Below are 13,041 nucleotides of genomic sequence, written 5' to 3'. Positions count from 1 at the left end.
CTTTATCCACAACTCAATAATTTATAAACCGCGAAGTGATTATTGTACAGCAAGTAATGATAGTGAGTCATTGACAATTGAAATATTTAGTAAAACTACCAAAACCGTAATTGTGCATGTTTTATACAGACCGCCTTCAGGTAATATGAAAATACTTGATAAACACATAAAAAGTTTAATTACAAATAAAGATGTCCGTAGTAAATGCGTTTACCTTGTGGGCGATTTGAATTTAAATGTACTAGAATATGACTCAAATAAAAACGTCAGAAATTTTCTTAATTCAGTATTTCAAAATGGATTTATTCCAAACATAAATAAACCAACTAGAATTACCAAAAATAGTGCAACCTCAATTGATCAAATTATAACAAACAAATTTACAGACACAAAAATTAAAACTGGAATATTTATATCTGATATATCGGATCATTTTCCAATTTTATATTGCAACTCAAACATGTAATCTTTCAAAACACTCGCAAAAAATAAAAATAACCAAGCGAATCATTAATGACGTTTCTATTGAACTTTTTAATCAATCTTTATCTTCTGAAAACTGGGAAAATATATTGTAAATAAAAAGCACTAACAAAGCCTATGAAAATTTTCTTCAAATATTTCAAAAACATTACAATAATGCATTTCCAGAGATAACAAAAATTATTAAATCTAATATGTATTTGAACCCATGGATAACTAACGGAATATTAAAATCATTAAAAAGAAACAAAGTTTGTACGAAAAATTTCTTAAAAAAAACAACATTTGATAATGAATCCAATTATAAAAAATATAAAGGTATTTTTGAGCTAGTTATAAATCGTTCAAAGAAAATTTATTATTCAAATCAATTACTTAAATTCAAAGGCGACACTCAGAAAACCTGAAATGTCATTAAATACTTAATTGGTAAAAAAAAAAAAAAAAGTTATCAACTACTTGTCTTCCAAAAACAATAAATTTTAATGGCGTTGATATACTTAATGAATCAAACATTGCAAAAAACATTTAATCAAGTTTTTGTTAGTGTAGGATCAAATTTAGCCTTAAAACTAAAACTTAAAAAAATTTAGCGTAGAGTCATATTTAACTGCTAACAATACAATTTATATATACCAACAATAAACTGACTTAAAATGAGTTATTAATTGCTTTTCAAACATTAAAACTAAACAAAGGATTAGGAGTTGATGAAATAAGCAGTAATGTTGTAATAAAATCTATGCATTAATTAATAACACAACTGTTGCATATTTTTAATCTTTCTTTAAAACAAGGAATATTTCCAGAAAGTTTTAAAACTGCAAGAGTTATACCAGTTTTCAAACCGGGTGATCCTTCTAATGTCTCTAATCAAAGACCTATTTCCATTCTTCCTTGCTTCTTTAAAATACTGGAACGAATAATGTATAATAGACTATTCTCTTTTCTAGAAACAAATAATATTTTAAACAACAAACAATTTGGGTTCAAAAAAGGTCATTCAACTGATCATGCTATTCTTAAACTTGTTCACGATATTTTTCGAGCCTTTGATAAAAAAGAGTATACATTAGGTATTTTTGTAGACCTTAGCAAGGCCTTCGACTTAGTTGACCACCATATCTTAGTAAAAAAAACTAGTAAATTACGGAGTTAAGAATGCAAATATAGTTTGGTTTAAAAGCTACTTGTCTAATAGAAAGCAGTATGTTTCTTATAAAGGTGGTAAAACTGACAATAGGACAATCACTTGTGGAGTTCCTCAGGGATCCATTTTAGGACCGCTTTTGTTTTTAATTTACATTAACGACTTAAGCAGAGCTTCGAATATTTTCGACTATGTCGAAAATATTCGATAATATTTCGTTTTGTTTGCTGACGATACCAATTTATTTTATTCCCATAGTAACATAAAAATTCTATTTAAAACAGTCAACGAAGAACTATTAAAAGTAACTGAATGGTTGAGTACAAATAAATTGTCATTAAACTTAACCAAAAATAAGTATATTTTTTTCATCGCTTTTATCGAAGAGACGAAATTCCTCTAAAGCTCCCAAATATTAGCATCGGAAATCAATTTATAAAAAGAGAACACTCAATGAAGTTTCTAGGTGTTCTTCTTGACAAAAATATCACATGGATAAACCACTTAAAATTAATCGAAAACAAAATTTCTAAAAATATTGGCATACTTTATAAGGTAAAACCTTATCTAAATCAAACTTGCTTAAAATATATCTACTTCTCTTTTATTCATCGTTGTCTCAATTACGCTAACATTGCTTGGTACAGCACCAATAAAAAAAAACTAAACAAACTATTTAACAAACAAAAACATGCCGTAAGAATAATATCCAACGCAGACCGTCTCTCTCATTCACAACCACTATTTATTTATCTAAAAATCTTAAATGTTTACCAAATAAATATATATCATCATTTAATTTTTATGTATAAAATCAATAACGATACAATGCCAAATATTTTTAAATCGCTATTTAAAAAAATACAGCACAAATACCTTACTAGACATGCAAACAATAATTACGTTCAAGCTAAAAATCACTTTGAAGCCACTAAGTTTTCTACCACAGCTAGAGGTCCACAACTATGGAGTAAAGTAATTAGAAATGACATCAAAACGCTTGCAAACATGAATATTTTTAAATAAAAACTAAAAGAAATAATTTTAATTAATCAAAACATGAAGGACTTCTTCTAGAGCTGTATTTATTTTTTAGCCCCTATACCCCTACACCTTAAAAAGATAAAGATATGCTAGTACCATGCAAAATGAGATTTGATTCATTTATCAGATCATATTTCTTTGAGTTTAGCAAGGTATCCAATTTTTCAGTTATGTGAACGGTTTTACGTTTATGACATATATACTTTTTATATATACTTATTTAGTTAAAAATCATTAAGTACACCAACTTGGACACAACCCAGTAGGGTATCGATCATCAGCAATGTTATAATCCGAAAAACAGCTCTAAAATTTAGAAATTATATGGCTTTGGCTGTTTATTTTCATATTACATTTGCGACCACAAAAAAGACATACTTTTTTTCTGTTCTTTTGATGATCTAAAATAGTCTGAGGATGTGATTTACCAATTCTCAACATTTTTTTATACAAAATTTGTTCTATGATTGTTTTTTGCAATTAAATTTGTGGCAGAAAAAATGGCGGATTAAAGATGGTTGTAAAAGACAAAAAAGGCGCAAAAAATCCTAAAAATGCCATAATTACTTAATTGGAGTTTTCTGATTTTGTGGACTATATACATAGTGATCAGTAAAATATACTCTTTCAGAAAACGTTAAATTAATTTGGACACAATTCAGAAAACCTAAATTTAGTTAAGGCTAACCGTGACGAATTTCTAAGTGGAGGGACACAATCGGTCTGTTAGAAAAAAAGTGTGTGTGTGGGCGAAAGAGGTGGAGTGAGTGGGTGAGAGAAAGTGGTGGGGATGTATGTGCCCTCCCCTCACTTTTTTTCATCGTTCAATCCAGTGCCGTCGGCCCTAGATTGAACGATAAACTATTTATAACTGAGCCTAATCATCTATTGTATGGTGTAAAAAAACTCTCTCCCTCTATTCGGTTATTTTACGCATAAAATTATTTGTTATAAACTAATGAATTATTTTTACGCTTTTTAACGTATAATTTAATGATAACCTGCAGAAAAAAAAAAAAAACTAAAAAAAATGGCTTGTAGCTTAAAGAAAGTTCAAAGCTGTCACAAACAGCCAATTCAGCGAGTCTGTTAGGATCACGTAGAGACATTTTATATTTTACTTGCAACAAGGCTACAACTGCGTAAATTCCTTTTATGGCGCCATCATTTGGCACTAGAATAAACGTATAAAATATAAATATGAGTGGAAATGCCTAAAAGTCATATACTAAATTATTCACTTTTCTGTTTGAAAAAATACTCATTAGTTAAATATTTTTTATAGTTTATATAAAATCTTCATATTCGTAATAATCATCGTTGCCGTAATCCATATCATTTTTCAAACCCTTTCCAACTTTAATGGTGTCTTTTTTTGAAGCACCTTTCTTTTTTCCGCTTTTTGTTACCTAGAGTCAATCACATATTTAAGTTTCAGATATACCTACTTCTATTCGCGTTTATAAAACAAGTTTAATGAACTATGGATACCTTTGTAAGTTTTAGTTTTTCAGTCGCAACAATAGATAATGAATTTGATATACGCTTTATGTCTTCGACGTCGACTAAAAATTAAAGAAAACAAACTTATTTTAAAAAAAATAAATAATAAATAGAAGCAGAAGACTATTTGCTCTTTTGGCGCAGCAATTTTCATTAAATTTAAAGCGCTATTTTGATTATTAGTTAAATTATTAATTTAACTAATAATCAAAATTAATTATTAAATTGCGAGGGAAAACTTTTGATTTTTTTTTGTTTTGATAAATTACGCATACAATTATACTATGAGAAATTTACAAGTAAAGTAAAGTTTGATAAATATTTACCAGTTAAACTCTAATTAGAGTTTAACTGGTAAATATTTATCAAACTTTACTTTACTTGAAAATTTCTCATACTATAATTGTCAGTGTAAGTATATCAACTTTCTTTTTATCTAAATAAACTGTTAATTAAACACGCTTAAAGTGGTTACAAGATTTTCTAATTTGATTTCTTGTCTGCTTAAACATGTTGCTGATCAATGTACCATTTGCATACTAGCTTTATTATAGAAATAAAAAATATTTGCTAGATTTTTCTTAGTTTCATACAAAATAAATAACCAAATTGATCTCGTTTTGAAAAAAACACTATCCTTACTCTTTTCATTTATTTTTCATTATTTTAATCTGACAAAATAGTTTTTATTGGTTTAATAGTTACAAAGTAGTTTAGAAATAACTCAAAATAACAAAAACAAATTTAAAATAACATTAGAACTTAATAATATCCTTTCCACTACCAGAAATAGTACCATTTTGAAGCATTACAATTATTTAGCTCTGGTAATGTGCACAGGCTCCAAAAGCCGTATGATTTTTTCTTTGGTCATATCTTCTGTACAAAAGAACTTCTTTTTTTTTAAAAAAGGAGTTCTTTTGTACAGTAAAAAGTTTTTTCGAGAGGTTTAAAACTATTTTATATTCATATTTACTCTTTTTTCTTTTACCTGTGCATGTATATATTTAAACTTTTTTTATTTTAGTTGCCACAAGAAGTCCTTACGGTCTTATCACAGAGCATCGCGAAAGAGCACTTGAAAGGAAGTTCACGCCTCCTTCCTTGCCGACGTTATAAAACTTGTCCAGAGGTGGCATTGAACCGCGGATCTCTTCTGCTTTGTGCGGATCGGTTAGCTTATGAAGCAAACGCACTTACCACTGCGCTACGGCTGCTATTTTAAAAATCTTAAAAACCACATGGCCTGAAAAAGAAAGCATTTTTACAATATAAAAATGAATGTAACTGTAGACATGTGTCATGCCAGAAAACTTTAGCAGTGCTCTTGTCAATATCTACAAAATTCAGTTTGCTGAAAATCATTTTGTAAAGCGGACGGAGAAAAGCCAATGTTTTAGCTCCTGCAGTAAGCAACAACTCACTTAAATGTAAGGCTATTAAGGATGATAGCAAGTGTAAAAGAATACACCAGATACTATTACCTGACAGCTTATACATTTATTTTAAAATTATTTCTGCTTAATATGTTTCTAAAATCAATAGATGTAATTAAACAGAAACACGAATAGAATTGTTTATAAACCAATTTTCACACGTATAATATCTAAAAGTTTGTTTAAAAGCAATTAGTTAATAACACACTTTAATGATATATACATATTGCTTTTATTGATTACAAAAAAATGATAAACATTTACGCAACTCAATCAATTAAGTTTTTCATCATCATTATGTGAATAGTTTAGAGAATAGTAAATAGAAATTCATCATCAGTATTGTATGAATAGTTTTACATTTAAGATGATGGACTGTGAGCTGCACCACAGATAAACACAAAGCAATAGAGTTCATTCTAAGCTAATTCTGTTGTCACACGCTGATGTTTGAGAAAGAAAATCTGATGATGAAAATATGCACCAGCTAGATGATGCCAGTTAACCAAAAGATAGTTTTGTTACTGATTTAAATTAAGATGTTTAATTACAAACTTATATATAGGGTATTTAGATATATAGGGTAATTAGAAAAAAAAAACCAACAGAGCAATAATACTGCCTTTGTGATAGCGGTAGAGTACTCGCTCCATTGGCAATTTCAATCCTAACTATGTCCCTGATAGTACCACACTCAAACTATTTCTCAGTGCAGTAAACTTGTATGTCAATGTTCATGTTTTAAAGCTATAAGGTAAAAGGGTTGTAAAAAAATCTAAATAAAAAGTCCTATGAAAGAGTTGTGAAAAAATTAACAGTAAAACAGATTTATGTGTAGTAAAAATCCCAACTAAATCTGCAAACCTATATCTAAAAACATTGAGTAAAAAGAAAAGATAAATGAACCTCCTGAAGATGACAATATACCACTCAGTTAATTTTAAAAGATTTTCGGCAGTTAGTTGTCAAACACATGTTGATCATAAAAATATTAAGCACTCACAAAGAATACATCAACTACAAAAATGAGCTTAGCACCAACATCTCTCTAATTTGATTCATTGATCAAAAAATGCAAGCTGCCATTGGTTACTCAAAAGAAAAGAGGGTAACCTTCAAAAATACAATTTACTGAACTATATGAAGTTAAAAATAAATTTGCCAAAACCTTGTGCTAATAGTTTGGTTGATATGTTATTATCACATACAATTGATATTATAACTAATTTCATAATGCATGTTTCATTTTGGCACTAATCTTAATGGCTAAAAAAAAACTGCTGAAAAAAAAAATACAATGTGCATTTTTATCAGCATTTAGGGAGTATATATTTAGATTATATATATAACTTTGATTAGTTTAAAAGCTGTACATTATTTATTTAGCTCATTAATTTGCTATAAAAAAACTTTAGGGTTTATTCTTTGAATTAAAAAAAAAGTTGGAGTATAAAAATCTCTCTTTCAGCCCAAAAAAACTTCAAAACACAAGACTTGGAGAACAAGGGCGCTGACTGAGAGGCAAGTTGAGTATTTTGAGAAACAAATTTGAATTTACATATTACTAACAGTTTTGTAAAAACCATTTTATTAAATAAAATTATTAAACAAAATATTATCATATTAAACAAAAGTTTAATAAAGTGTTTATTGAGAAAAAAAAAGGATCTGGCAATTTAAATTCTATTGAATTAATAGAAATTGAAAAATAAATATTAAAATTTTTTATTGCTAAAAATGATAAATTAGGTTACCTCCTGCACAGCAATCACGAAACAGCGTTTCTAGAAATACTGGATACTCTGATTTATCCTGAAATAAATAACATATTATACATATATACACACACACCTATATTGATACACATGAATCTACTACTGGGTATTTAGATCAAGATTGTACTAACATTTTTCTCACTTTAAAAATATTGATACTCTTATTACTTTTTTACTAGGCTCATTTCTATTTTAATCAATATATATATATATATATATATATATATATATATATATATATATATATATATATATATATATATATATATATATATATTGTAATTCACCTCCCCAAGGCTGAGAAGACCACTACAGATGAGGAGGCTACTTGTGGCTATAACCCTCTCTCAACACTATAACTCCGAAACACGAACCTTGACGAACAAGGCTGCTGCGCGGAGAAACAAGTTAAGCGCGGTACTACCAGGGACGTGGTGAGAATATACACATACATATATGGATGTATATATGTAGCTATGAAACATCACTGTAGACTGTGGGAGTTACCAACGTAGGCTATAAGCAGGTAATATCTAAATACGAAGGACTTTATTGCAACAAAAAATATATACAGTACTGTGAATATGTTTTAGACCACTTACATTTTTTCAAAAAATCCTGGAGAATTCTTCTCTAATATTTAAGTTTGTAGTTCTATATTATAAACTTATTAAAACACATGTATTTCACACAAAATATGGAACAATTACAAACTTTTAATGTCAAACTTCATAAAAAACTCTTAATATCTACTATGTCCTCTTTTATCCTTAATCACAGCCGATATTCGCCGGGGAACAGATTTATACAAATTAGTTATAAAATCCTGGGGTATGTTGTGTCATTCTCTTTGAAGTACTTCAAAACATTCTTCAGCATTTCGGGGAGCATGCTTCTTTCTGTCCAGGTAATCCCAAATATGCTCAATTATATTCAAATCTGGACTCTGGGGAGACCAGGTCATCAATTCCCGTACTCCTTCCTCTGTCATTTCATTTAAATAATTTTTAGCCACTTGGGAATAATGATATGGGTCATTGTCCTGCTGCAGAATAAAATTATGACCTATTAGTCTCATACCGGATGATACAGCATGGAGCCTTAGGATCTCACTGACGAAATGCTATGTGGATAGCATTTCTCGGTGAGTCGCCCCTCTATTTTGATCAAACCACCTACTCCAAATGAAGATAAACAGCCCTAAACTTGTAAAGAGCTTCCTCCGTGTTCAATAGTAGAGTTTAAACACTCGGGCTGATAGGCTTCTCCAATTCTTCTTCAAACATATTGACATCTTTTCGTTCCAAAAATTTTGAATTTACACTCATTGGTGTACAGAACCCAATTAAACATTCCTGGGCCTATTCTTTGTGTTGTTTCGCATATTTACGTCGTTTATCTTTATTGCCACGCCGTAATAATGGTTTTGAAATTGCAACACACCCTCTTAATCCCAATTTGAGCAGGTGTTGTTAAATACAAGAAGAGCTGACATTTTCCCCAGTTGCTATGTTAATGTCCTTTGCCAACTTGGTTGATGCTTTTTTTCTATTTCTTAAAGAAAGGGTTTTTAAATATTTATTATCATCTTTTGTTAGCTAAGGAGGTCTACCTCTTTTCTTTCTATCTTCAAGGAAGCCAGTTTCTCTAAACTTTTTAATGATTTCTGTAACAGCAGTCTTCGAATATCCTGTTTTGGATGTAATTTGGCGCTGTGAAACCTTCTTTGTGAACCACAATAACTTTTTGTCTCTCTATTAAAGATATTTTACTCATTTAATTAATCTAACAATGCAAACAAACATTTAATTTATCTAAAAATGCAAACTAATAACTTTGTTTAATTACTTTTAACCATTTGTTTAACTGTGTTCATAAAAAATAACAATTTTTTAAAAATGTACCAAAACCCATCATTATTGTACTAAATTTATTCTATGACTGCACTTTATACTGTCAAAAACTTAAATGAAGGAGTATGAACCCAAATCAGTTAAAACCAGTTTATTTTTATTTCTTATTTAGATGAACGCTTGGTCTGTAGTTATTATGACACATCGTTTTAATAAATAAACAAACAAATCCCTCATGTTCCCTCATCAATTTTGTTTATTTATTCAAAATAATATATTCTTTCAACTTTTCTTGTATATTATTAAACTTAAGCACAGTTTAATAAAATCAATAGGAAAAAAATTGTAAATACGTCTAATTATACAAGCAGTTTAAAACATATTTACAGTGCTGTAAATATATTTTTATTACACTTTTTCTTATCTGAAAAAATTTTTATTACAAAAAATGTAATGAAAAAATTTTCATTACACTTTTTCTTATCTGAAAAAAAGCCAACATTTTTAAAATTAAAGTGAGCAAATTATCTTAGTACAAAATATTTATTTTTGTAATATATTTATGATCAATATAATTCTAGTGTCACTGAGGTGTAACAATGTACTCCAGCCTTGTGAAAATTGTGAAAAGGGTGAAAAGTGTTACATAATTCATATAATTTAGTTACATAATTAAGCAAATTAAGAAGCTTACTTCGTATTTTGAAAACTTTTTAACAATCATTGTTGAAAGCTCGTTAAATTCATCTTTGGTAGTTGGATCAAAATTATCAATTGTCTTAACACCAGGTATGTCAGACACGCCTTAAAAAAAGTTTATTAGTGTGTTAACAAAACTTGAAAAAAATTGTAACTGAGATATTTATTCAGAGGTTTGAATAAATTGAGCCAATAGCTGATAACTAAAAAAAAATACAAAGAATCAAAAGTAATTATAGAAAATACCAAAAGCTTCCTTTGCTAACTCTAAATCAGATTCTTCTTGTAATCTATAACAGAAGATTAAAAATTAGCAGTAAATAAAGAATTTCCATTAAGGGTGGTGCCTTAATTCAAATAAAGAAGTATTGAAAAAATTAAAGATTTTTATAGGGTATCAAAGCACCACTATTAATCCTTAATAACAATTAAGGGTGGTACTTTAATATCCTATATAAAAATTAACATTTATAGGGTACCATATTAAGGGTGGTGCCATGATTCAAAAGTAGAAGTATTAAAAAAACTTAACATATTTATTGGGTACCTTAACTCACAGCTATATGCTTGTGACCACAAATAAAAATTATTTTATTTTATCATATAAACAATATTCTTATTAAATTTTTCTAATTAAAAATGTGTCACCTACCTTTAAAACTTAACATATGCTATATAAGTTAAGCTTCAACAAAATCATAAGCTATCTACTATCACCTGCATGCAAGTATTACATCATGCATACCTTTGATTTTTTATTCTTTCTGATAACTGTTCCTCAGCACTTAGTTCTTTATTGGATTCAGCCATAGCTTCTAATTCCTAATACAAATAATAAAATCATAACTAATGTCAAAGTAAATAACCTCTAATATAACTTAAATAACTTCATAAACATAATTTTGAGGTTTAACACTGATAATACTTAGCTTTAAAATGATAGATTTTAAAAGTGGTAGAATTTAAGCACCCTTTAAAACTCAGGGTTATTTTCTTCAAAAAAATTTTGACAATAATTTAAATATGAAAAAATCTTTCTCAGCAGCAATGTATATAGCATACTTTTCATTTTTTGTATTAGGTTGAAAAATGTTGTAGGATAAAATGCATGCAAACATTGCAGATAAATTTAAATGATTTTAATCAATTAGATTTTAAAAGCAATTAAAATTTTATTTACTGTTTCATAATATCAGTAATTAAAAAAAAAACTTGTATGTAAGAAACACATATAGTTTACTGAGTGCCAAGGGTTACTTTCCTGGTGCTAAAAAGGCTGCCAAACATCTAGAAAATAACATATAGATTTGTTCCGGCTTCAGAGAGTTGATACTTGTGAAATTGTTTTTGAGTATAGAAATATAAAAATATATTTTATGCAAATCTTTATATCATTTGTATAACTACCATAACATACATAAATTGCATTTTTAAAATACTGCATAAAATATTTATTACTACAATGTACATTTAGACTGTAGTTTACTATAAAATTTGAAAAAAAAATTTGCAATATGTGGGTTATTAAATTTTTTTGGGAGAACTATCTTTTTTAAAACATTTTATAAAAAAAATATAAATAAAAATCAGTGGAAACATCGGAATAGCTACTTAAAATAGCCATAAACAAGAGTTTAAGTACATACATCAACTAGAGATGTTGTGTAGACAGCATGCACATTTAAGGTTTACAAACAAAACTGTTAAAACCACACCAAAATGCAAACTTCTGCTCTCGTGATATTCATATATTTTTAGTCTACTTGACACTGTTAAACATTTTTTATTATTTATATAATATAGGTAAAACTTATCTTTAATTTGGAGATAATAAAAAAAATTCAAAAAATCAAAGCATATTTTATAAATCAAACCATACTTTATTTATGCATTTAAATCAGTATTTTACCATTAGCAATATTAAAATAACAATATTACTGATCTTTTAAATGATTTTAACAAACAAACAAACAAAAAAGATATTTTCTTTCATTAAATAACTTTGTAACAAATAAGCAGAAAACTATTTAAAAAAGTAAGAATAATAGTAATACTACTACAATGTAATAACACTAGTACTACTAGTAGTAGAAGTAGAAGTAGTAGTAGTAGAAGTAGTAGTAGTAGTAGTAGTAGTAGTAGTAGTAGTAGTAGTAGTAGTAGTAGTAGTAGTAGTAGTAGTAGTAGTAGCAGCATCAGCAGCAGTAATTATAATAATAATAAAAAAATAATAACAACAAGGACAATAACATTTATTATTGTCATTATTATAATTCCTTTATTATTAATGTAATTTAGTAACTATCATCATTATTGTTATTATTATTATTATTAAAAATACTTTTTGTTTAGCAAGCAATTCTTGTTTTCGTTTTTCTTCTTTTTCTTTTATTTTTTCAGCCAATGGCTTCTTTTTCTTTGGAACAGTAACTGGCACTTCTGCTATAATTATAATAGATATTATGTGATATTAAAATAATCTATTAAAACAAAACATAAAAAACTTTAAAAAATATTCTTTGATTCTCAAAATTTTGTTTAATTCACGTGACTAAAGTGTGTCACTGAACACATGTTAACAAATATCACACTATTTTTTGAAATTATATATACATCTCTAACCCCAAAGCCAGAGGGAGCACCTATAGTCGAAAAGACTACTCACGCTTGTGCATCATTTGCATCAGATGCAGCTTACTAAAGATAAAAACTCACATGAGCGCAAATTTGTAGTAATGTTTTGGCAATTAGAAAATGCAAACTAGGATAAGCATAAAAGTGAAAAATAGGATAATCATTTGCATAGCACAATGTTAGAAATTTTTACAAAATATTTACCACTGTAAATTTTTTATTGTTTATTAAAAAAATTTCTCTGATAATTCAAAAAAATGTAAAAATTTTTTTTGTTTAATTAACAGTTTTAAAGTTATAATTAAAGCCAACTGATAACTGAATACCAATACATCACCACTGCCTCACAAATAATTGTATGGGATGCTGTTAGTGTGCTTTTTTGCAGCCTAGGCTTGGATGAGGAAAGAAAAGTAGTGGGTTGCAAGACAGATAATAATAAATATATTGTAGATGGAAAAATA

General features: G+C 27.9%; 1 protein-coding gene across 1 annotated transcript in view; it reads right to left on the bottom strand.

Annotated features, from left to right (window-relative positions):
* Positions 1-3,903: 3,903 nt before the first annotated feature.
* The window catches only part of LOC100213683 (eukaryotic translation initiation factor 3 subunit J), a 23,644-nt gene continuing 14,506 nt past the window's right edge, over positions 3,904-13,041 (bottom strand). The window contains exons 4-10 of the mRNA XM_065816408.1: positions 12,285-12,385; positions 10,689-10,765; positions 10,190-10,233; positions 9,939-10,048; positions 7,371-7,428; positions 4,169-4,242; positions 3,904-4,086 (exon numbers count right to left, since the gene is read on the bottom strand). Coding sequence (XP_065672480.1) covers positions 3,964-4,086; positions 4,169-4,242; positions 7,371-7,428; positions 9,939-10,048; positions 10,190-10,233; positions 10,689-10,765; positions 12,285-12,385 — 587 coding nt within the window. The 3' untranslated portion in view covers positions 3,904-3,963. The remainder of the gene's footprint in view (positions 4,087-4,168; positions 4,243-7,370; positions 7,429-9,938; positions 10,049-10,189; positions 10,234-10,688; positions 10,766-12,284; positions 12,386-13,041) is intronic.

This window comes from Hydra vulgaris, chromosome 13 (genome assembly GCF_038396675.1).
Source record: "Hydra vulgaris chromosome 13, alternate assembly HydraT2T_AEP".
Taxonomy (NCBI): domain Eukaryota; kingdom Metazoa; phylum Cnidaria; class Hydrozoa; order Anthoathecata; family Hydridae; genus Hydra; species Hydra vulgaris.
This window is presented reverse-complemented; position numbering and strand designations above follow the sequence as displayed.